At 40.3% G+C, this 25,871-nt stretch overlaps 1 protein-coding gene across 1 annotated transcript in view; it reads left to right on the top strand.

Annotated features, from left to right (window-relative positions):
- Positions 1-4,366: 4,366 nt before the first annotated feature.
- The window catches only part of SH3BGR (SH3 domain binding glutamate rich protein), a 30,325-nt gene continuing 8,820 nt past the window's right edge, over positions 4,367-25,871 (top strand). Inside the window, exons 1-4 of the mRNA XM_062000960.1 lie at positions 4,367-4,411; positions 10,156-10,341; positions 16,695-16,775; positions 24,906-25,019. Coding sequence (XP_061856944.1) covers positions 4,367-4,411; positions 10,156-10,341; positions 16,695-16,775; positions 24,906-25,019 — 426 coding nt within the window. The remainder of the gene's footprint in view (positions 4,412-10,155; positions 10,342-16,694; positions 16,776-24,905; positions 25,020-25,871) is intronic.

The following is a 25,871-nucleotide window of genomic DNA, read 5'->3' as shown; positions in this document are numbered from 1 at the left end:
GCTAAATTTGAGCCAGTGCAACAACCACTAAGAGATGAGAACTCATATTTTAAGATGAGAATTAGGCAAAGGCCATCTTGATACATAGATTTCTATTTCCATTTAAATTTGATTTGGCACTGTGAAGACTTTCTGGCCAAATTGTCTTTAAATCAAATTAACTTAAATTTAAATGTACTGCTTTATTGTGTTTTGATGAGAAGCATGGATGAACCTCACTGTCCAGGTTGAAGGGCAGATGTTGAGAATAAATAAAATGAAAATGAAGAAGACAGAAAAACAAAAGGTGGAGGGCAAAAGAACAGAAAAATGAAATTAAATTATAGATCATATATTATTACTATTATTATTATTTTTACTATATTACTATATATTATTATAGAAAAGAAGAAAAAATAGCAGTAGCTGAAGGTGATTGTAAAGGACAAACACTAGGAGAATGTTATGTTGAGGGAAGAGATGCAGGGGAAAAAATAATTACGGCCAAATCTGTCTGCCAAAGATGAAAATGCCATTTCAAGCACCCAGAAACTGCACAACTGTCAAGGGGAAGAATTAACTGGCGTCTGTGAGGAAGACCAAAGTAGATAAAGAGGAGTCCTGGTGGGACAACACTGACTGACTTTCCAGACCAGCATGGTGCAGCAGTCCCTCGGCCTCACAGCCGTGCTCCAGGGGAACCAAGGTGGCTGCCAAGTCCCAGCTAGTGAGGGTATGTCCACGGCCATCATTATATACTATATCAAATGGAATTTTCCTTTAAGCAAGGACAAGGAGCCAAATGTCTTGGGAAACAGGCTTTGCTGGTTGGAAGGCAGCATTAATGCCTAAGATACAGAAACACTGTTTAGGTTGAAATGACCATAAATCAATGGCTTCATTGTTTGAACCCAACTACTTTTTATCTTTCAAGAGGGACTAAAGAGTGATAAGGAAAGAACCTCCTGCCTCAGAAGGCCCAAAGGCTGGATGACTGCCTAATTAGCATGAAGCCAGCAAACACCTCCAGTAACTTGGGGTAAAGGTGGCAGGGGGATATTGCAAGCACCAACTCACAGCCCACCTCCCCAGTTCATACCCCAGGCCCAAGAGAAGAGGGCAGAGGAAGTGAACCAAGCAGCATACTCATTTATATGCCAGATGAAGAACTACTAACCAGTAACTAAATAGAATAACACTATTAGACTACAGAACATGGTAATGCTTTGTGTGTAAATACAGTAGGAGAGGTACTGTTGGTGGGACGGCTTTCTGGGCCTAGCACCCATCTTGGCACAAATACGCAGAAAAGCAGTACCTCAACTCTGTATGTAGGTGGCTTATTGCACACTGGGTACCAAAACCCCACTTTGTGGAACAACATTCACACCTGTCTCTGGGCTCCTTTGAGGGCCCCAAAAGGCTCCCTGGAGTGGTCTCCACAAGCCAGAGCTTCCCGGCCGCCCTCACGAGAGCAAGGTTCCCCTCCATCCCTCGCCACCTCTGCCCTGCACCGGCCCAACTGCCCACCCCGCCCTGCTCCGTCCCCTCCTGGCCTCCTGAGTGTCCTCCCTCCCGCCACCGCCTCCGCCGCCGCCGCCATTACTGGGCACCTTGGCCGACCGGCGCGTCGCCGTTGCCATGGAGATATGCGGCGGCCGCGTGGCACGCTGGGAGCTGTAGTCACAGCCGGCGCGGCGGCTTCTCCCGCCTGCGCCTCCCCCAGCGCCCCCTTCCCGCGCCTCGCACCCCGCGGAGATGCCTGCATATATGTTGCCACTCTCATATTTCTGAACCCCATCCCATATGGGAATTTGATAATGCAGTGTGGAGGCAGCAGGTCTGTGTCATGAGCTGTAGGCTGCGGAGCCTCATGGTGGCCATGGAGGCACCTCAGGTCATGTGGTCTGATGTGGTGTGGTGTAGTGTGGCGCTGGAGGCCAAGAGCCTGCAAACTCACGATTCAGGTTTACACAAAACAACTTTTAGGCCGAATAAAGGGGGAAAATCCGTGAGGAATGAAGGTAGCTGGTGAGATATTTTTCTTCCAATGCTAGACACAGAATCACAGAATCATGGAATGATAGGGGTTGGAAGAGACCTCTAGAGATCATCCAGTCCAAACCCCTGCTAAATCAGGTTCGTCTCCATCAGGTCACACAGGCATGCATCTAGGCAGGTTTTAGAAACCTCCAGAGAAAGAGACTATCCCTGAGGTGCCTGTGCCAGTGCTCTATCACCCTTAAAGTTAAGAAGTTTTTCCTTGTATTTAAGTGGAATTGTTTGTATTCCAGCTTATGCCCGTTACCCCTTGTCCTGTCACTAGACACTACAGAAAAAAAAGTGTCTCCCCATTGTCTTAACATCCACCCTTTGGGTACTTGTGTTGATGAGGTCTGCCCTCAGTCTCTCCAGGCTAAACAGCCACAGATCCCACAGAAAGATGGGGATCCTACCATGAAGTCCTCATCTGCCAAGCCCCACGTGAGAAAAGGCTTGGGGCCACATCCTGGTTTTTCCCTGTTTAGTTCAATGGGCATTTTGAGTGCAAAGTAGTACAGGACAAAGAGTAATTTGGCAATTTCGTACTAGTTCTGACCGTGTGCAAATATTTACTGCTTTGAGTACTAATTATTAGTATCGCTATACTTGCAAAGCTTATCACTATGCTTTGAAGCAAATAACCACTGCATCCATTGTTTGTACTTCTTCAGAGCACTAGTAACCAAAAAAATTCATTTGGAAATGGTGTATTCTAAATGGCTGGTAATTTCTGTTTAATTTACCAGGCTATGCTTACATACAAAACCTCCTGAGAAACAAGCATGTATAACAACTTCTGGTAATATTATATGATTTTACGCTAATGTGGTTGCTTTGTTTTATAGGAAGATACTCTGAAAATACCCCATTGTAACAGGCTTTGCCTTTTGCTAGACCTCTCAAAAGAAGAAAGAAATGACAGATGGTGAGCCACAGTAAACAGTACAAACTATCCATACCGTTATTTTTAGTTTTCAGCAAGGTTTTTAACGATGCCTCTTCCATACATGGAATACTGTATTTCCAGCTTCACGTAATGGTTAGCAGAGATGAAAAGCTTACTTTGAAAGCTTACTTTTCACCTTTACTCTTGTGCATTTGATTCTACCTAATCAATCCTGGGAAGAAAGTATTATATTCCATTTAAAATATTTTCAGAGTTGGACACTACTACACTCAATCTTAACATTTGAAATGTTATGTGGAAGCACTTTCTCATCCAGTTTCACCTCTGACATAGGGTCAGCTTTACTGAGCTCAGTACTGAGCTCACTTACAGCAGAAGCAAACTTGGCCCTTAAAATCTGAAAGTAATGTTACTATTTAACATTCTTTAAATACCTCTTATACTCAGAGACCTCCTTAACTAAACACATGGAGGCAGCCACTGAATTGTGACTGTCTCTGGGGTAGAATGCAACATTTTTCTATGGAAAAAGAACATCATGGATAACACAATAGAATGTGATTTTTTTTTACCAGGTATTCTGGACCTCCTCTTACACCTTGTGTCCCAGCAACTGTGGTGCAAAAAAGGAGAAGATACAACAATGGGTCCTGGGTGCACAGAATAAGCCAGATCACTGTCCTCAGTGTTAGGAAGTGTACTGAGACATATTTACTTCAGATCTGTGCCTGAGCCCTGCAATGTGGATGATGATCTGAATTCTTTAAAGCTGAGAGCGTTGGTAACCGAGGCTTATTTCAATATGATCTCTGCTATATTTACTTCTGCATCTATGCTTGCCTTGCCCTCCCCTTCCTCCTTCCCCTTTTATAATAGGAGGTTTGCAGCTATAACTCTGAAACCTCCTTGTTGTGTTCAGGGAAAGGGCTCAAGCCCTTTTATGCAGGAGGTTGCTGTGACAGTGCCCATATAACATTAAACATTACCCGACAGCTTTGTGATTGCCCCCAGCACTATGTTGCTTGCTCCCTGTCCTTTCTCCCTTCTCACTTGTCCCTTCCCCCTCTCCCAAATATTTCTCCAGCCTTGTTTCATTGGTGCACTACTCTCCTTTGCCTTTTTTGGACTGGCACCCTGTCAATCTAATGCAATAAGGCTAGGGGCAGGTGCAAACCCCTTGCTATGGCTCCTCTTACTAACCAATCCTCTACTGGCCCCTCATCTCAAAATACCTAAGAGCCAATGGAGTGGGAAAACCCGGAACCCCGGGAAGAGGGAGAGGCTAAAGCTGCTGGATTGCTGGGGAGGGGCAGGGGGGCACATGCATTTAGGACCTGGGTTAGCCCAGGAACTGCCAAACACTTGGATTCCTCTTGAGGCTGAGGTGACTTGTAGATAGCAGGCGTGCTTTGCTGATTCATTTTCATCACTGTCAACATGGTGATCAAAGTCTTTGTAGCCACATCTTCGGGGTCTACAGCGGTAGGTGTCTCATTTAACATACTCCTCTTTCTATCAGGATTGGGTTGGTGAATTAACTTAGAAGATCCCAGGACCACCTGAGTTTGCATGGAGACAAAAACACTGGATTTCTTCTAGACTGCATTGCACACTTTATTATTGAAAGCTACTCAAGATGTAGGCAATTATTATTAATGTAATCTTGCTTGCTTGTGAGTTTTTACAACATTTACATTTAAATTATCTGTCATTTAATAGACTTACTTCTGTTTGAAAAAGTACATGCAATATATATTCACTGAAGAAGGAAAAAGTGGATATTGTATTTGTACAAAAGCTAAGCTAGATTGTTTACAGTAGAAATTAATGTATTTGATTGTAAGACAGACTTTAGGACACTGCTCTTGCAAAAGGGGAACTCTGTCTAAGAAAGCCTGGAGGCAAAGTAAGCTGAATAAAGATATGCAGAAAAAAAAATCTTCCCCATCCTCCTCCCTTTGCCTCCATTTTTGTGGTGCTTTTTATGGGTTTGAGGGTTTTTTTGTTTGTTTGGCTTTGGGATTTTTGTGTGGGTGTGTGTCTCTTGAAATGCAGTACTGATGATTTTTAATATTGAGATCTATTACTGTAGCTGTCAGCATAGTGTATCAGCTGAAGGGAAGGGCATGTGAATAGTAGGGAGGTTGAAAGTCTGTGGGAGGTGGGAACCAGGAAAGGACTGTTTCCTTTTATATCCAGTTCCCAGATGAGCTCAGATTGCAGTTTTCCTTTGGCAGTCACTCACTCCCAGTGACATCGCTAAACAAACTGACTGGTGCTTGCACATAGCTGTAACTACATCTCTGTCTCTCTGACTCCATCTCCATGTCTTTAGGAAGCTTCCAGAGTTTAAAAGCTCCAGAAAACACTCCTGTTCATGAGGCCGTCATCACTAGAAAGTGAACCAGGGGTCATTCACTAAAATTCAAATTGGAATTACAGCCAAAGAAGTTTGCAGTTCTCTTACCAGCTCATCTTGCCAGTCTATTGCTAAGCCTGACACTCTACATTTACTATTGACATTTTAGCATTCCTCTTTTAATAAGATGCAAGAGAAAAAGTAAAGAAAAAAAAAAAAGAGGATGTTGGAAGCTTCAGGTTTGGTCATTTGTAATCTAAGAGTTACTGTTCAAATAGCTTTATAAATTTCCATACACTGTGCATTGACAGTCTTTTCGTGCCTGTTTGGTCTCCTTTTTTGATGTCCTTTGGTTGACCAGAGAAACATGATCCCTACCTCCTTTGCCACTCATCCATTTTTCAGGGGAAAGCTGTGACTGAAATCCCAGTGCAGATATTCGGGATATATGTTTTGGGGCTATTGTCATCTTCTGTGCCTCGGGCACAAACTGTTGCTACTCTAGGTATAAATGGGGACTGTACAGCAAGGCAAGTGATTTGATTAAACACTGACTTTCAGAGAGCTTTTATGCGATTAAAACTAAGATTGAAAAAATCTTTAGCACTAGCCGAACCAAGACGTTTCCTCTGCTATACACATTCTTTGTATCTCCTCTCAGCCAGGAGCTATAACTAACTCTTTTCCTCTCAGACTGCAGTGTAGGGATATGTATGCCACACTGAACAATATGCAAGCTTTACCCAGGCATTTTGAGCTGTTAAGCATTGCTACTGTGGTTTATTACTGCTAAGAAAACAGCTAATGCCACCGAACTGTAATAGATTTTAAGCTTATTAAAGCCGATCTCCACTGTATGTTAGCAGCCCACAAAAGCTGTTAGTGAGATCCCAGACATACAGTGGAAGGAAAAGTATGGCATCTTTACACAGCAATATGCCTCTGTATTTCTTCCTTTCTATTGTGTTGAATATATAGCTGTGGCAATCTCAGGAGGCAGCATGTGTTCAGATTACTGATATGTAATGGCAATGCCGAGTAAACAGAATGCTCATCTGGAGTAGCTTTCCACATTTGCTGATTAAAATGGGTGGAAGATATCCTTTCAGTCAACCTTTAATGAGTTTCAGTATATATCAAATACAATTTGTATTGCAAGAAGCTAACACAAACCCCAATATATCACTAAGATCCTGTTAAAAACAAATTTTGCATCAGCCTTATACAGCTTTTCCTGAGGAGAATGGATTAAATCCCTGAAGAGTTTAAATTGATAGTCTCAGTTGTCCTAGTAGCACTGGTGCTGTCTTCAGTGTGGCTGATCTCCATCAAATGCATGTTATTCATTTTGAATTTCAAAATAAAGTGGGCCCAGCCTCCTCTGGTATCAATCAGCAGAGGACCATTGGTAAAGAATAGAAAATTTCTACTGTATGTACTACACAATCACACTACTAATTGCAACTGTTTATCTTCTGAGTAAATACTTTTCAAAAGTGAATGCAGTGAACCCAGCAACATTCTGGTGCTCTGGATCAGATGGTTGCATGATATAATTCACAGTGGCTCTAGAGCAAATCTGAAATCTGTGCTTTTCCCTTCAATTGTTTAGAATTTTATTTTAAATAACCTCAGCTTTATTATCTTTCTGCCCCAAACCTAGCTGACATTGAACTATTAATGAAGGCAAGAGGAAGTGGAGACATTTATAGTGCTAAAAGCTACTAAATGCTTGTCTTGAAGCAAGCAGTAAAAACCAAAACAAAATCAAAACAAAAAGCTTCATTCCTAGGCACAGAGATGTTAAAACAATGGGTAAGATCCTGCAAGGTTCTAATGTACCATGAATCACGGGAGAAAGGAGGTTCATGTCTTATACCAAGGAAGTCTTCCAAAGTCTTACTTATTGCTGCTTATGGTTAAGACAGCTCTAAAATTCTTTTATTCCCTGCAGTTTTGGTGACATTTTATGAACTTGCACACTTTCAAATCTGTAGTTCTCAGAGAGATTGAGGAAAATGTAAAGTAAATCTGAATTACATCCTCTAAAATACAAGGTAGGCGGTTGTCATCCGTGACTCTGAATTTAGCTGTATATAAACATAAGTGCAAATTTCAAATCAAGTTCAAGTCAAATCAGAGGTAGAGTATGATAAATAATAATTATTAGGAATAAGTTGTCCGTGCAGTGTTAGATCCAGAAGCTGCAGCAGCTTGGCCTACCAATATTCATATTCCTCTTGCTGTGAGTTGTTGACTGTATTACTGCTTGCTTCTGGCATAGGCAACTAGTCAACACAAATGCTCTGCTTGAGGTGGTATCGATGATAATATATAATTATGGATCAGATGTAACTAATATTGTCTGTAATTTTTACACTCTAGCTAGATAATGTTTCTTTAAGCCACTTTTTTCTTAAGGGACTAGCAGCAAGTGATGGTGGAACTTAAGGTTTGTTGAAAGGGAAAATTACATTGATGAAATAATATCATGCTCACCACCACTTTCCAGGGAATCTATGCCCAAGTAATCTAAATTCTTTCCATGCCATCAGACAGAAGTGAGGGCACAAACAAACTCCTGCAATCTCATCCACTCTGGGAAAACCTTTGCATGTCCTCAGTATTGTTACATCCCAGATGATTTCCATCTCTGAGTGCTGTTTGCTGGAGAGATTCTTTTGGCAGCCCAGCTACCTGTTGCCAGCCACAGAAAAAGCTTTACAGTTTCATACTTAGCATGTGTCCCAAGTCTTTTGCTCTACCTAAACCCTGGTAATTGTAAGCCTTAAGACGACTTCTGCATAGTTTATTGTTGTTACCACATTGAGAAATCCCTTGCCTTTTCCTTATGCAGACATAATAATTTGTAACTTTTTATTACTCCTCAGCATTCATTTTTCACACAACCCTCTCCTAAGTTTTGTTTCCAATTTTTGCTGTCTAAGCCTCCTGTGTATTGTGAACCTCAAGCTGAAGAAAAATTGTTTATCCAGGTTTAATTCTAAAAGTTATAGCTATAGCCATAAGCAAGTTAGCACAGAATCTATATCTCAGTTTCCATTATCGCCTCAGAGGCACTATATGTCTGGGGCACTAGCTATTCCAGGAGCCATATCTACTTCAGTGCCTGTGTCCAAAGAGACAAGCTGACCCTGAAATGCAGCTGACAGCACTTGAGTACACTGACTTTCAGACCATGTGTTGAAACTCTTATTACTGGGTCATGCAGATTTTATTAACCGTTTATACAAACATTATCCTGCCACTATCTCCCTCAAGAAAGTGTCCCTCAAACAATCCTTTCTGACACCTGAAGTAACTGTGCAGCTGAATAACCATTAAGAAATCGTCCTCTGTTTAAAATGTGAAAATAAGAACATAAATAAGCACTTCTCGGATTTGTCAACTACATAGCTTTTTGGACTCTTTGAACGCTTTGGATTAGTGTTTCCATTCAAAGCGATGTACTTTTTTTAGCTCAATGTAAACCTTGCAGTTGTCATAAAAGTGTACAGCATTTTAGGTTTGTTATGTTGTATAAGCAAGCATAGCTGTACAGACACTTCCTTATTTAAACAAGAAAAAGAAATTTTATCCTTAATCATGAAAATTCATTCTTCCAATATAATAGGCTATCACTCTGCTTCATCTGTTTGGCTTTATCAGATTACAGAAATCCATAATCTGTGGATTATTTTTGTCTCATTGCCTGTTTCAAAACGATTTATGCTACCTTGATGTCACTTTAAATTCGGTTGTTCAGATGTCTGACTTGTGGAAGACATGGTTTCAAGTCATACGATGGCTGGTATGTGGAAATTACCTTGATACACCATTCTAGCTACTGTCTGTATTGGACACTAACTTGCTGCATGGAGTAGCATAACTGGGAGGGTAAGAGAGTCACGTCTGGAATGTGATTGTGGTAGATAGTAATTTAGTTGTCTGTAACTGAAAAGCAGCTCAAGAGAATTTGTCCAGATCAGTCCAAACAGTGCTTGCTTTAAATGCTGCAGTACCTGTAGGTCTACAGTTTGACTTTGTAGCTCTTAGACAAGTTATACATATACAAAATGGAGTTCTTTAAATGGTGCTCAGGAATAGCATTATTTTAGAGAGAAATATAGTGAGTAGTACATCTTTAAAATACAAGGATAGATTCATAACCTTAATGTCTGCATCCTAGGTCTATTCAGAACAAGCATCAAAGGGAAGAAGTGCCATGGTTTAGTTTTAGGTGGTACAGAAGCTGTGTATAACATGCTTTCTTGGTATGTAGTATGTTCTTCATAGTCCAACTAGAACATCATTCTGTAATGTGGGAAATACTCAATCACGGGAGTTAAGCTGTACTGCATTTTCACTGAGCTTTCACTCATATTTAATTATGCCTAGCATTAAAGAATGGGGACAGAGAGAAATGTGTGTCTCACGGAAAGCTAAATGTCATATGTAATGAATATGAAAAAGGAGCCTGTTACATGTTGAGGAGAATATGTACATTCTCAGACCTATGCTGACTTTAGGCAGGATTACTTTGGGTATCTGTACACAACACTCACAGATCTGGCAACAGCATAAGAGGCTTCTTGCTGAGCCTTGTTTCTTGGATGGAGGTGTCACTCCTTCCAGGGTGGAAAGAAAGGAGCTGGATGGGTGGGGGGATTGCAGCAGGGGTGGAGGAAGTAATGGCAGTACCCCGGATCCTCAGAAGTAGTGCTGAATCTCAGCTTCAAAAAGTTTGGGGACTACTGGAATAGTAGATCCAACCTGACACACATTAGCTCTGCTTGTAGTAGCAATGCTTTTAGAAAACAAATTTCTTATTAAAGAAGGAGTTTTGGTTTTCCTCTTTCCTAACCAGATAAAAAAGAAACAGCAAGAAGTAGTGGGCTTTTTGGAGGCCAACAAGATTGACTTTCAGCAAATGGACATAGCAGGTGATGAAGACAACAGGAAATGGATGAGAGAGAATGTCCCAGGTGAAAAAAAGCCTCAAAATGGAATTCCCCTCCCTCCACAGATCTTCAACGAGGAGCGATACTGTGGGGTAAGAAGCTGATAGGAAATGTAAATACTTTCAGAGAGTCTTCCTTCACAAAATGTGTCTCTTTTCCGTTAGTACGAGATGTCAAACTCCTTAAGACAATTTGAGATTCACTTTGAAAAAACGGTTATTAGAAAGCATTTTCTAGGCACAGAAAAAAATTAAACAAAACATTATTCCTTTTTAAGAGAGCGAAGGGAAAACTGACTGGAGAAACTCAGTTTAACAGACTTTACAGATTATCTCCTGCAGACCTGTCACCTGTGCAGAACCCAGAGCTCACTGCAAGGTGTAGAGTTTGCTGCCTGTGAGGAGCTCTTTGTTTTCCTCTCACATTTTCCTGCCTCCTGCTGTGTAGCTCACTCACAAATTGTCCTGCTGTTGGTGCTGCCTGCACTCTCACATCAGCTCCTGAAGAGCAAAGGCAGTATTGGCTAGTTGATACTATGGCTTCTTCACACAATATCTCAGGACAGAGAAATGTAGACTATGAGGACAGCTCAGCTGCACTTAGAGTAGTAAATGCTCATTTATGTGGTTTGACAGTACTGAACTATTCAAGACTAGTGGGGTTTATAGCAAAATCAATCTGCTATCTCTAGCTGTATTGCACTTTGCTTCTTGAAGTTCCAGTTAATTTTGTATTATGAATGCTGATATTTTGTTTGACACAGAGTCATCAGGGTTGCTAGGAAGTCAAGTGGATGTCTAAGGCAGCAGAGGCTGTGAAGAGGAATCTTTCTTTTCCATTATATTATAAATAGTTGACTGGAATAATTCTAATATATGGTTTGAATGATTTAAATTATATTGCTTATTCAATATAATAACTCAGATCTTCATAACAGAGATTGTAATGCTCAGCAGATGCTTTTATATTTTCATGTATGCTTGTAGCAGGTTATTTCTCTTGAGAGAGTTTGTTCAAGTCAGTGATAGATAATACTGCATCAACATGAATATTAGGATGGTGAATCAAAAAATGTATCTGAGACAATTTTTTCTCTGTCTGCATTGAAATATATAGTCTGTAACTTGCTCTGATATGATTGCTGAAAAGAAAGTTGCAAAGTATTCTGAAATGCAAATCACATAGTGAGCCCAATTTTAAGTTATTCCACAAATTCAGTGTGAACTACTGCAAAGGTTGTTTTGAGAGAGAAGGGGTTTACATACCACTAAATTTTTCAGAGTTAACTTCAGTGCTCTCAGAGCAGAAGTTGCTGGATAATGAAATGCAATTGTTTCCTGGTTTTCTCTTTGGAATCTTAAAAGAGAACTTGGTAGGTTAGGGTTCATGTGCATTTCAGCATCCAATCTGCACCAATAAAAAGTATAATTAGATATATCTTACTCTGGATTTTGTGGCAGCCAATGTTGCAGTAAATATTTCAGATAAACCCTGGAAAGGTTGTATAGTGAATTAAAGAGTAATTGCCTTAGTAAATGTTGCAGCTGGTCAGCCTTGCCAGTAAATGATAAACACACAGACTTTACTCCTTGTCTGAATCTATTTCTGGAAGCTAAATAATCTACATATTGAAAAAAAAATTAAGAAAGGATCCTTTGCAAAGATACTTCCATGGGGAATGCCCTCCATAGAGCAGTTACAGCTACTGATTTAAAAATGAAATAAAATTTACAATTAGCCTAAAATTCTTCAGAATTCTATTGTAGCCAGCTAAGAGCTAATGATCTCAGGGGGTGCATAACAAAGGTTAATTTATAGTGTCATTATTTCCAAATAAGTAAGGTAAGGAGATCCATACCAGTACCTGAGCCTTACCCTTCTCTTGGGGGAAAGGTGTGCAGCACAGTGAACATGAGGTGGGATTATGTGGGCTGGTTGAGAACATGGCCAGGGTCTAGCAGAGTGGGGCAAAATTCCTGCAAGTGACATGATGTCTTCTGCAATATGCCTGCCATATAAAGCTTAGGATTTGCATTCTACTTGTCTGCAAACCTGTTCAGGTCCACCAGACCCATAGTTGTGAAATCCCAAACTGTTTCATAGTATTTAAGGTTTACATGATATATCACAGAAAAGACCTTTGAGATCGTTGAGTCCTACCATTAACCTGCACTGCCACATCCACCACTAAACCATGTCCCTAAACGTCACATCTACAGTCTTTTAAATACCTCCAGGGATAGTGACTCCACCACTTCCCTGGGCAGCCTGTGCCACTGCTTGACAACCCTTTTGGTGAAGAAATTTATTCCTAACATCCAATCTAAAGCTCCGCTCAATTGGGGCCACTTGGGGCCTTTTCCTCTTGTCCTGTTCCTTGTAGCTTGGGAGAAGAAACTGACACCTCACCAATGATCAACCTTCTTTCAGGTAGTTGCAGAGAGTGAAAAGGTCTCCCCTGTCTTAACTCTTTCCCTGTGTCCCACTTCCTTTGTTCTCAGCCACTGTATTAAAAATAGGGCTGAAGTTGCAAGGATCTGTCTGAGTTATGGACTTCATGAATTAATGAAAGTTCCTTTAAAATATGCTACTCTTTTAATACAGTCTGCAAGGGCCTCAGTCTTGTGTCATCTGGAAATCTTTGAATTTGTAGCCTGAGTATATGCAGCTAGTTTATACTCGTTTCCTGGTATGCCAAAATCATCCTTTAGCTTAATGAGCTCTACTCCAATGTATTTGTAAATGGGAGTCATATACTCTACTAATCTTACTTTTGTGATATTAAACAAGTCTGCAGAAAAAAATGGAATTCATTAATTGGTCTGAATTCAGTATTGAGCAGGCAGTCAGACTAGGTGCTGAGGTCTCTTCCCACTCAAATTATCCTGTGGTTCTAGTTTTTTGTAAAATGCATTCTGCTCCACACTCGCCGAAGGTGGGACAAGATATAGTGAGCAAAAAAATGCAGCAAAGAAAGTTTAACATTATGAGAAAAAAAGCCCAGTTTTCAGGAGACTGTCTCATTATCTCATTAAAGATCATTATCAATAGATTGGAGACACACCTGTCAGGAATAGTGTAGTGGTTCCCACCTTGGAGAAATGGTCCTTTGAGATCTTCTCCAATCCGTTCTCATGCAATGCATTGAAATTTTGGGGGTAGGGGTATGGAAAGAGGAAACACTGGGGACACATGAGGAGGATTCATTTTTGTACTGGAATACACTGACATAATGAGCACTTAAGTGCAGTCCTGTTGCTAGACTGCTTTTCTACTGATACCTAAAACTATTTGCATTGACAACTCATTCTGAAGAGCCGCTTCACTTCCTAATTTGTGCTGTAAAATGCAGGTTTCTTATTGCTGCATTTATGAAAATACAACTGTGAGTAGCTTAACTGTAAGTAGCTTTTCTGCAAGGTCAGAGACGCTTGAGACTGTCTTATAAATGGCTTGAATCTTATTTTTCTTTCAAATCTTTGGTATTGCCACTTGAGGGAACAGACTAGAAATTGATTCATTGTGTACACTTGGCTGTAGCACCAATTTCAAGTACCCATTCTACTCCATCAGTGTTGGCAATTATGTTCTTATTTGGTCCTTTTCTTAAGCTACTTCTTTGCTCATGTCTAGACAGATGTCTGCATCTGTGTTGCTTTCTAAATATATTGAGCACTCTGTTTCTCTTGTCTTTGCTTTTGCTTAACGAAAAAAAGCCTAGAAAAGCAAGAAGGAAATGGAATGTAAACTTCTGTTTTTCTCTGTAAGCTGAAATCCATAGAATAAAATACCCATGTACATATTAAAAAAAATCTTTGAATTAGTGGGTAAGATTTTTATTCAATGCTACTGAAGTATAACATAAAGAAATCATAGGGACCTCTAGAGGTCTGTAGTCCAGCCTGCTGCTCAAAGCAGGGATAGCTTTAAAGTTAACTTATGTTGCTTGGAACTGTGGCCATCTGATTTTCCAAAGTCTCCAAAGATGCCATTTCCATGCCCTCTTTGTGCATTCTGACCTGGTGCCGTACCACTCGTGTAGAACTTTCTGCCAGTGTCCATTTGGAGTTTGTTGTTTTATTGTCTAGCATTTCCCCAGTGATCATCCTGTGATGAGAGTAGAGTGTATCTGCGCATGTGCAGTCGTATCATGAAGAAAAACTCATGGAGTTTTGGTTTTTTCTTGTCTTTTTGAAAATACTTTTCACTGTATTTTTCAAAGACTAATTCCAAAGACAAATAACACCACTACCCTCCACTTAGACCATTTATGTCTCCTCATACAGTTATAATATTATTGCTTTCCTTAAATACATTGCTGCTGCTCATTTTTCTTACTGCCTGTGTTAGAAACAGTTATATTTGGTCATCCAGTGAATGAAGATGTGAACAAGCCACCACTAGGAAAGTAAGAGTGCAAATATACCATACAGAAACTATTCCATAATCACTGTAATCAGGCTTTTACCTCATGCTGAATAAATAATAGCTTGCTCCTCAGTATAAGCAATGTAACTGACCTTCCATTTGCCACGAAAGACCACGGGATTGTCTTTATACAGTACCAGTTGCCATGGAGAACCTGATATGATAGAAAATTGTATCCTCTGCTGATAATGAGTTCATTTGGTCCCTCACACATCTTGCTTGTGCCCTCAGGACTGATTATCTACAAGGCTATATGTCTCAGGAGATTTTTAGTACATTTGCTGTCTGCTGGTTTTCCTCTGGCAAGGAACTAACAAGACGCATAAAATATCAAGTCCACTTCATGGCCCACCCTTGTTACAATCTTCTCTCTTTTTCCCAGCTATTGAAATGTTGTGCCATAGTTTGCTTAGGCTATTTTATTAGTATGTGGTAGGCAGGAGAACACAAGTTTCCTGTGTTTGTGTGGTCTGTCAAAGGCTCGTGTCAAATTCCAGCCCTTCCAATTGCTGAAGATCCTTGTGTTCTTATTTGATGTAATAAATTCATGGATTAGAATTCAGACATTGGCTTTCTTAAATACTTAAGGCAGACCTAGGTAAGAAGGAGAATCCCATAGCAATATGAAAACAGCAAAGAGATGGTTTGGGAAATGGGTGGCCTGGAGTAGCAGCAGGTATTCTGTCCAGTCAGGGCAAAATGTGTTCTGGGGCATCTCCCAGACTGAGCAGTTCCCGTTGTCTGTAGCTAGGTCTGTGTGAAAGCCAAGCTGTCCCTTGGATAAATCAGTGAAATGGTCTGTCACTTATCTTATCTGTTAATCTGTTTCACCTTTTCCAAACTGGACTGAAATGTTGTTGGTTCCGGTCTTGTTGACATTAAAGAATCATAGACTCATAGAATAATAGAATGATCTAAGTGACTTCAAACCATTCACTCCAGCCTTTCCCTAGGATTACCCCTGGCCAATAATTTATTCTCTGGAAATACAGAAACAGTCCAATAAAACAACTCAGGTTGTAACCCAGCTTTACAAACAAGTCTCAAAGATGAGTCAGCACCTTATTATGTACAGGCTTCTATTTCTGGAGTCATTTGGGATGAGAGGGAGGATGATAACATGGTCAAGGCAGTAGTCTAGGACTCAGCAGACATGCAGTCAGTCCCTTGTTCTACAAAGAGCTGCTTTGTGATTGTGGGCTGATCACATACAACTTAACATGTTGATTTTTACTTGTGTTAAGATGAGTTGTGAACTTCCCAGTAACAAACTAGTGATAGCAGAGCTTCCTTAATTAATAGGAATGTTGTACAGGTGAATGAAGTAAAGACTGTGGAAGTTCCAGATGGTAAGATAGGAGCCACCCATCATGTCTTTTCAGTTAAATTAGCACTGAAGAGAAAATGAGCATTTAACGTAATGATTTACAACTTCAGTTCACACATGGACAAGATAGTTTGGCTGGTATATATATGTCAGAGGGAACACAGTCCTTTGCTAAATTGTCTGAAAAGGAACTGTATTTTCTAACCAGAGTGCCTGTCTTGGCAGCAATAAAAAAAGTCAACAATTTCCATGTTATCATTTAACTTGTGCCATTATGTTGACTGTTGGCTTTTATTTGCCATAAAACTGTCCAGGGTTTGAGAGCCTGTTTTGTGTTCTTACTCCCAGCAAGTTTTGTTTTAACATTTAAATGGGAATAGCTTTGCTTTGGCGTGTACAGCTGAGGCACATTAAAATGAGATGCTTAATTTTATCTGAATCTGACGTGGAGGTGGTATAATTAAAGTGTAAGTCTCTGGAGACATTTGTGCATTTGTTCATTTTTCCAGCAAGTGTGAATCTCTCTTTATCTGAATTTTCTTCCTGGGGCTTCGATAATGCAGGCACTTGCACAAATGCACAGTCATTCTCATTAATGTAAGAAAGATTTACCTGGGCTGATCTTTCCCTCCTGTGCTTTTGTTTGATTTTTGGTACCAATTTTCTGTTGTTTGTCTGTTCCTGTTTTAGGATTTTGAATCCTTTTTCTCTGCTAAAGAAGAAAATATTATTTATTCATTCCTGGGTCTTGCTCCTCCTCCAGGCACAAAGGTATGCACTGCTGTCTTTCTATATGGGCCATTTATTTGATTTTAATAAAAGATGAAGATAGGCAATGACTCAGCATGTCAAATAAGAGGCAGTGAAAAGCATTATATTAGAAGCTGGTGCAGCAAAGTGTTCTTAAGGGAGGAAAAAAAAGGTGTCTGGTTCAGTAAATACTAGAGAATACTTCATGTTTCCCTTATTTCACTGCAGGCTTGTTACCATGCCTTCAGCTGATTTTTTTTTTTTTGTTACTGACACAAAGCAGTATTTTATCATGTTCGGCTTTTAAACAATGCAGAATTTCCTCATGCAATTTATAGGCTGTGTGTGTTAGGAGAAACCTTCACTTCCCCCTGACTGCATCAAACCTTGAGCAAACATGGTTTGTACTGGCTGCTAACAGAGGGGCTGGGGTGTGGACCCATTCCATCCTCTGTGTGTACATGCAGACTGACACTTTGGGATTCGCTCCCTCTACCTTGAGGAGGTAACTTAAAGTCATGAAGTCCCTTTGGCAATTCTACCCATTGTTCTCCTTCCACTGTATTTTGACAATGTTCTATTTTATTTCTGGCAACAGAAAAGGATGTTTATTTGGGATTTTTTCTTCTTTTTACAGAAAGCAATGTGTTTTATCTTTAACAGAACCTTCTTCTAATTTGAAGTTTTAGAACTGAGAACATTACAGCTCTCTTATCCCGAGATCATGTTAGATTATAATCAAATGTTGCCATCTTTAATATGAGCGATTCAACAAAAGAAATGAATCAAGAGAGTGATGAGCCAGAGGGATAGGAGAACTGCTGTACTGTGGTGACCTGGCTGAAGAACTGCCCTGGGGCATGAGATAACGCTTTCTGGCCCAACTTTGCTGCCAACTGTGTATCAACTTTGAGTGAAACACTGCTGTAAATGTCACTGTTCTTTTTCTCTTCTGTAGAAGCAGAGAGAAAAAGGAGCTTTTGCTAAGTACTTTGAGAGCTACAGATGAAGAGATACCCAGGGGAGCGCCAGAGTTGCTATAAATGTCTTTGACACTGAGGCCCTCTGTGATAAGGAGCAAGTGATTTAAACTTTCTACTTTAGCTGTGCCATCTCACATCAAGGGAAATAAAAATTACTTCCCTACCTCACAAGGGCCTTGTGAGAATTCATTTAATTACCATCCACAAAGCCATGAAAGGCTTAAAGGACTGCAGGTATTACATATTATAATCATTATAAAAGATGTGTGGAGAGTCAATGAGATAAAGAAAATTGCATTTCCCCCTCTTCTCACTTCATATATTATCTTCTTCTTCGTGCAAGATCCTGTTAGATACTGTGTCTATGAAGCAAAGTAACAATTTCTTAGAATTCATTAATTCCCAGCTGTCAGCAGAAGCTATTACAGTTTCTACTTCGTGACAACTTTGTAAATGTTGAAAATAATATGTTTGGTATAGTCTGCCGGGCAGATTCGTGTTTGTGCTGTTGGTAGCAAGCAAATATGGTTTACAGTGATTAACTGCTGCATTGATGGTGATGGTGGTGATTGTTTCAGTCCAGCAAGAGGAAATAAATGGTAGTGTTTTTAAAGAATCCATGTAAAGAACAGAAATGTATTTACATTTTCTCCCTTTTAGAATCTCTTCCTGAATTTGAGAGCTATACAAGTGTTTTAGCATTTATGGAAAAGGTGTTTCTCAGCACTTTCACTGCATGACAGTCTGACTGTGCTTTGTCATACAAATAACCTTGCTGCACTGCTTCTGCTTTCCTTTCATTAGGCTGTCAATTCAACCTTAGCATGAAGTACAATGGATGGCTCATGTCATTGATCTCCAGCAGCATGAATCAGAAGTAATAAGTCAGATGTGGAAGCGATGTTGCTAATGACACATATGACAGGGTTTCCTACTCATCTCTTCTTAAATACTTGTATGGGGGCTTTTTTATTTTTTCTTTTTTTTCTGGAATATGGTGGTAATTTATAAAAGAAGTAAACTGTAAAGCATGGAAACACCACAAAACAGTCAGTAAGCATTTACTTTCTAGGGGTTTTTACCTCACTGAGACATTACAAAGATTAGTATGAAGATATATGTTTTATACTCTTGCCATGGAAGATTCTCTTTCCTTTTCCATCTATTTTTTGTCTCATATTGCAGCAGTAGTACAGAAGCTCTTTAATGACCATGATGCTATTTCACAGCTTAGTCCACTAGGATCCTGACTCAGGACTGTTTTGAGCCTACTTTCTAGGGTAAGCAGAAGAGCTTTTTGCTACTGCCTCAACAAATTATAACTTCTAAAAAACCCCTAAACTTGTAGTTAAATTCATTGCCCTGTCAGCCTGCTGAGTGTGAAATACATGTTTCAGTTCTGCAGATTCTCATTCTTGTAGCCCTGACTTGTCTCTGAGTTAGATGGATACAACTGATCACCAGACCTATTTGTCTAGTATTTACATTGAACTGTTACTGGTAGACATTGGAGTTCTAGTGGTGCCAGAGCCTACTGTGAAAGCTGATCTGTACTTACAGGTTGAGTCTGATATGTCTAGGACACGCCAAAGTTGTCACTAAAGCTCAGATTGACTCTAAGACACAAGTAAAAAGCTCTGAATACAAATGGATATAAAGGAGATCCTTCTCAGGTCCACAGTATATATGCAAAGTAGCCTTTACACAATTTTGTAAGTATCCTCTTACTTACAAAAAAAAAGCTGTAATTTTTTTTTCAGTAGGAAATAGAAAATCAACACCAAAGTTTACCAGACTGGCTAGAAAATAAGCTGGGGGGCAGCTCCCTAAGTAGGCACCTATGCCTCCCTGCAGCCAGTCATCTTCAGACTTCTCCTAAGGATACAGGTCAGGTACCATTCTACAAATGGCCACTTGCTGTGTCTATCACTGCTTCCAGATCCAATGAAGTTTCTAGATCCTACACAATAAAGTATTTAGATGCCTGGATGTTGTATGGCAACCTCTCCAGATCTTGGTGGAACAGCTGAAGCTCTAAATTCTATTTGCTTAGATCACCATGGGAGTCAGGCAAAGATCTTCATCTTTTTCTAATATACCAAGTACATTTTTATCCTTAAAGGGTGCTGTGTGTTCATACAACTCAGTGACATTATGAGAAATCAATACGTATGTTTGCTGCTTCAGAAAAGGTTAATTAGCTCACATTATCCTCTCTCTCCTGTTGCCTCCTCATGACACTGGTTATCATGTTTGCTAAAGCATTATTTAATAGAGATGAGTAGCACAGTTTTGTGTGCTTAAAAGAAGCAGACACAGTGTTTGTGTTAATAAATTCTTGAGTCCATTAATATGAAATACCTTCTTACTTGGAGGAACACCTGGTCTTCTAAACAGATTTCATGACAGGCTGGGATTTAGAGGATAGCTATGTTATATGCCTGACTCATGATCACTTAAGTTAGTGGTAGATCTCTGAATGAAACTATTTAGTCTTGGCATTAGTGGAATGAACAGTGATGTGCTGTCATGGTTTGGCCCTGCTAGCAAAGAAGCACTACAACAGTCTCTTACTCGGCGCCCCCATTCACCCCCACCCTTGTTAGGATGGTGGAGGCCCCAGCAAAATGGGAGTAAAAAGATAAGCAAGGTTGTTGTGGATTAAGACAAGGGCAGGGAGGGCTCGCTGCCAGTTACGGTTCCGGGCAAAACAGACTCCAGTACTTGACTTGGAGAGGAAAGTAGGAAAGTTTATTCTACTACCTACAAGAAACAGAACAGAACAAAAGCAAAAAGGGAGTAGGATGATGAGAAAATTACAACCAGCACTTTAAGATCTCCCTCCCCCATCCCTCTTTTCTTCCCGGGCCCAGCTCACTGCTCCCAATATTTCTACCTCCCCCCACCTCAATGGCTCAGGGGAGTAGGGAATGGGGGATGTGGTCAGTCTCTCACACATGGGCTCTGCTGCTTCTCTCTGCTCAGAAGAGGTCGACTCCTGGCATTCTTCCCCTGCTCTGATACAGGGTCCCTCCCCCAGGACACAGCCCTTAATGAACTTCTCTGGTGTGGGTTGTTCCCCACAGCTGCGGCTTCTGCTGATATAGGGTCCCTCCCCCGGGACGCAGTCCTTGGTGAATATCTCTGGCGTGGATTCTTCACCACAGTTGCAGCTTCTGTGGATACAAGGTCCCTCCCTTGGGACATGGCCTCTTCTGGGCATAAGTTTAATGAGCTTTTTTGTTGTGGGTTCCTCCACACAGTTACAGCTTCTGTGAATATTGAGTTCTTCCCATGGGACACGGCCTCCTCCGGCCATAGTCACTGCCCTTGGCACAGGATCTTTAATGAAGTGAATCACTGCCCCTGGCTGGGGGCTCTTAGCAAAATGAGTCTCTGCCCCTGATTCAGGGTTTGTAGCAAAAAGAGTCTCTGCCCTTGATGCAGAGTCTTCAGCAAAATGATTCTCTGTCCCTGGTCTGGGGTCTTTAGCAAAGTGCTGACAAATATCAGCTTTACCAGTTTTTTCTGTAGAATGCAGGGGAGTCTGTGCTCCAGCACACCTCCTCCTTTCTTTCCTCACTGACCTTGGAGTCTGCATAGTTGTTTCTCTCACTCTTCCCACTCCTTGCACCACCACCAACCAGAGAAGAAGGACAGAAGAAGAAGACAAAAAAGGAACAGGAAGAACCCTCCTCTTCTGGCTTCTTCTTAAAGGTCTTTTCCAACCGTAAAGGTTCTAAGATCGTATAGGTTTGCAATTACTCTCTGAACTCTGAAGCTGATTTAGTTAAGCTGAGAGTCTGTTTTCAAATCTTCTGTATACTTAAGTCCTCAATCTTAGCATTCTTGGTCTCATTATCCATGATTTTGATATCCCCAAATCGGTAGATACTTGAGCTGTAGTCTTTTGGTTGAAGAAGATTTTTACTAAGATTGCTTTGAATTACAAATTTCCAGTATGTGCATTTCATTTAAAGAGAAAATTACTTGTCAGACAGTCTTTATAAATGGTACTTCATTTTAAATTAGTTAAAAATTAAATTTTGTGTTTCTATGGAGAGCTAGTGCGATGATGATATTCCAAACATCACAATTCTCCATATAATTAACAAGAACTCTGTGTGTGTGTGTGCACATTCACTTGTGTTCTGGCTTCTGGAGTTTAGTTCCTTCAGCTTCCTTTTTTTTTTTTCTTTCCTTTTTCTGTAAGTGGATGATTCATTTGAGATAGTTTTACACAATAGGTTCATTTTAATTAGAATGCCATTTTCAGTTTTTATATGCTTTATGTATTTGCCAAAAAAAAATTGAGTACGTAGATTTTAAAATGAAATATTAATATATATACTGAAAATAAACATCTAATACATTTCATTTGCATTAACAGTATCCTTTTGATTTTAGAAACTGTTACAAGGAAACTATTTGTAAGGAAGTTATCATTTTCTGAAGAAAATAAAACGTTAATACAACATGGCACAAAAGTCTTTCAATATATATCTGCTTTACTACATATTTTAATTTTCAAATACTTTGTTGGCTTGTGGGGGAAAAGTAAAAGATAAATTAAGCCAAAAGTCTCAGTAGATGCCACCAGCATCGGAGTGCAGTGAGCCCACAGTTTTATGTGTACTTGAAATGTGAAAATATTGCCAGAAAAAGAAGTCTTTTCTCTTTCTTCCTTCTTCTGGCTCCTTCTACTTACTCCCAGCTGCTCACCCCAAGCATCCCCCACATGCTGGCAAAAACATTCATGCAGCTGTGTAATGTGTGAGACAGATAGAAATGTTTTCCTTTTAAAAGCTTTAATCTTGATCAGCCTCCTGCTCCAGTTCACCATGCAGCCCTGGAAAAGGTTTTGCTGCCAGGAGGGCAGGTGTAGGGCAGTGCTGGGAAGGACTGCAGGGAGGGAGAAGATTGCTGCTGATAGATTGGTTTTTTTGCTATTGTTTTCCTCCACAGAGAGGAAGGGGAACTTAATAGCCTATGTGCCTACTCACTTTTCATTGCAAGCTCCTTACATGTAAAACGGCTTTTCTGTGACTCAGGGCATCAAATCTTATAGTGAAGTTTCAGGAAAAAAAGGTAAAACTGCGGAAATATTTTGTTCACCTTCACTCTACCGTATCTGCTTCTGGACATTTCTAAACTACTTTCTGTATTTTTGTCCCCATCCAGCAGAGCATCTTGGCAGGAGGGCATGACTTATATCACAGAACACATCATGGAACACAGATCCCTAAGTCAGCACTCACTCAAGTCTGCTCTGTGGCTCAAAGCCAGAGCTATGTTAATGTCACTGCCTGAAGAAATCATATCTGATGAGAACATTGGAGAACTTGTGAAGTTTGAAGGACAGGAGATCATGATTGGAGGCTTTTGTTTAACTGTAGAGACAAATGAAATTATCTAAAAGGAGAAAAACTCAAGCTGACCAGGTGGATGAGTTATAAGAGGTTGGTTGCAGGGATGAGAAAGGAGCTGCCTGGCTCTGCTCAATGATGTCCAATGATAGGACAAGGGCAACAGGCACAAGCTGGAACACAAGACGTTCCAAAGAAATACAAAGAAGAATTTCTTCACTGTGAGAGTGAGAGAGCACTGGAACAGGCTGCCCAGATGGGTTGTTGAGTCTCCTCCTCTGGGGACATTCAAAACACACCTGGGTGAGTTCTTGTGTGACCTGCTCTAGGTGGTCCTGCTCTGTCAGGGGAGTTGGACTAGATGATCTTTTGAGGTCCCTGCCAGCCCTTCAGATTCTGTGATTCTGCCCAAAGCATGTAGGATGATGTAGGACAGGCCCCTATGCCCAAATCACTGTTGCAGGAGGCAACTACAGCAGATAATACCTCTCAGAAATGTTCATTTTCCTTTTTAATGAAATAGGTCCTTTGCCTCCAATTCTTTACTGGAAAGCTCTTAGAAAATCTCACACTGCCAATGATTCAAATTTGTATTTACAGATCTTTGGTGCTCATTTTGCATCTATTTCAGTGCTCTTTCTTATTCTATCCTCCCCCTGATGTTTACTCTGATCTATTTTTAGAGAGCCATCATATCCTCTCCCAGCATTACTTTCAATAGATTAAAGTAATGAAGCTTTTTTTGTCACCCTTTCATAAGACAAGCTCTTGACTCCCTCAAATATTCCTGTAGGCCTGGTCTGCACCTGTTCCAGTCTGAATTTCTCTTTCTTGAGCCTGAGTGACTGGAACAGTACAGAGCGATCCAGAGGAGGTTTTGCCTTGGCCTTATACAATGACATTTATATTTGCTCTCAGCTCCACCAGCCATACCTCACCTCATACATCTGAGGATCACATTTGTTACCTCTTTCACTATCACATCACATTCATGGCTCAGTTGTTCCTTGATTATCTAAATACATCCATCTTTTTCTTTTTTATGATCATCACCTAAGCTCCCAAAGTGCAATGGAAACATCTGCTTTGAACCTCTGTCCCAGAACTACCTGTCCCAAGTAATGTGACTTTGTGCTCTATGCTGTCACATTTCATCCTATTTCTGTTGTTCCTCTAGAGGCCGTTCAGGTCTCCTTTTATCTGACACAGTGTGTGATCCAGCATGCCCTTTCACAGTTATCTAGCTGAAAGTAGAGCATGACTTAAAATAAGAGCCTTCTAGGAGCTGCTTGTTCACAGTGCTGGAATAAATAGATTTAATAGGTTGGTGTGTGAATTGAAGATCAGTTTCCCTATGATTTTAAATGGTAAAGTTAAGAGAGTATATAATGAAATGCCTTATTCTGTGGTTTATTTTTGATTTTTATTCTGTAACTTCTTGATGAAGTGTAACTGGAATGCATGCTGGTGAAAAAGACTTTTTTTTCCTGAAGCTAGAATATGTCATCAGAGTGAGCACCTGTTTGTGTTAAACTTTCTACAGAAAAGTTAGACAATCAAATATGTACTGAAAAGGAAGAAGTGCTTGAATTCATGTTTTCCCTGTACAAACACTGTGCCTTTATCAACAGATCAACATGCCAACAAGTGTTCCTTTTTCAGGAGTATGTTCAAAAGGGTGTATTTTGATTTGTAATATTAGAAAAACACCTCCCAAAACTGTGAAGTCAAGAGTTTTACAGGAAAAAAAAGATTATAGTTATGTGCCCTGAAGCTAATAATTACTTCTCCTTTGCTGTTAGGAAACTGAAAAGTGTGATGCCACGGATGAAACTGAGGCACACACAGAAGACAAGGCAGATGAAGGGTCTCATGAAGAGGCTCAGTCTGCTCAGTCACCATCAGAAGATCAACAGGTAATTTTTCCTTTTTCCTTTTGGAATATGAGGGTTTTACCTGTGCTAAGCACATGAAACTGAAACATCAGCTCACAGGCACTCCTAGTGTGCCTCAGAGTGAGAATACTGATTGCAGCATTGGTGCTGCTCATCTTTTGGATGCATTTTCTTTGACCTCATTGGAATATGAAACCTACATAAAACTCCATGGAACTTTGCTCTGAATCTGGAATAACAATAGTCATCTTTACTTAATAGTTATGTTTTGCCACTTGTTACAATAAGGATTTTTTGCCCCTTTTTTAAATGCTCAATTGTAAACAGACTCTAGTTATGCAGAATAATTTAGGACTAGACATCTGAGTCCTCTCTGTGTGGAAAAAATTGCTGCTGTCAATGACCAACATTTGCAGTGCTTGTAAATTTAGTTATTAATGTTTGTTGTTGTGTACCAGAGTAGACTGGTGTTGCAGCAAGCCAGATTTGACAGTATCTTCTCCAGGCCATGCAGAAACCCCATAGCAGTGCAGAAATGGAGACTGTTGTTATCCCTTCTGTCTGCATCATGGTCTGATATTACAGTCACATGGGAAGATCTCAAACTACAGCGCTAAAGATTCTTGGAATAAGCTGTCTGAGTTCCTTCAGTTCCCTACTATAATGCTCTGCAGTTAACTAACATCAGTAAATACTTGTGGTTGCCAGGAACATGGATCCCACAAAAAGGGACCATTCTGTTGTGTGCTGGTGTATTCCTCAGTGGGAGATGGTTGTGTTACTGACCAGGTTCTAGACCCAGTAGAGACTAAGCACAAATGGATTCTGCGTCTGGAGACAAACCTCCAGCTGCTTTACTTCTCCTGCAGTTCT

The sequence above is a fragment of the Colius striatus genome, chromosome 1 (assembly GCF_028858725.1).
Source record: "Colius striatus isolate bColStr4 chromosome 1, bColStr4.1.hap1, whole genome shotgun sequence".
NCBI lineage: Eukaryota > Metazoa > Chordata > Aves > Coliiformes > Coliidae > Colius > Colius striatus.
The sequence above is the reverse complement of the archived record's forward strand: the minus strand, read 5'-3'. Positions and strand labels throughout refer to the sequence as shown.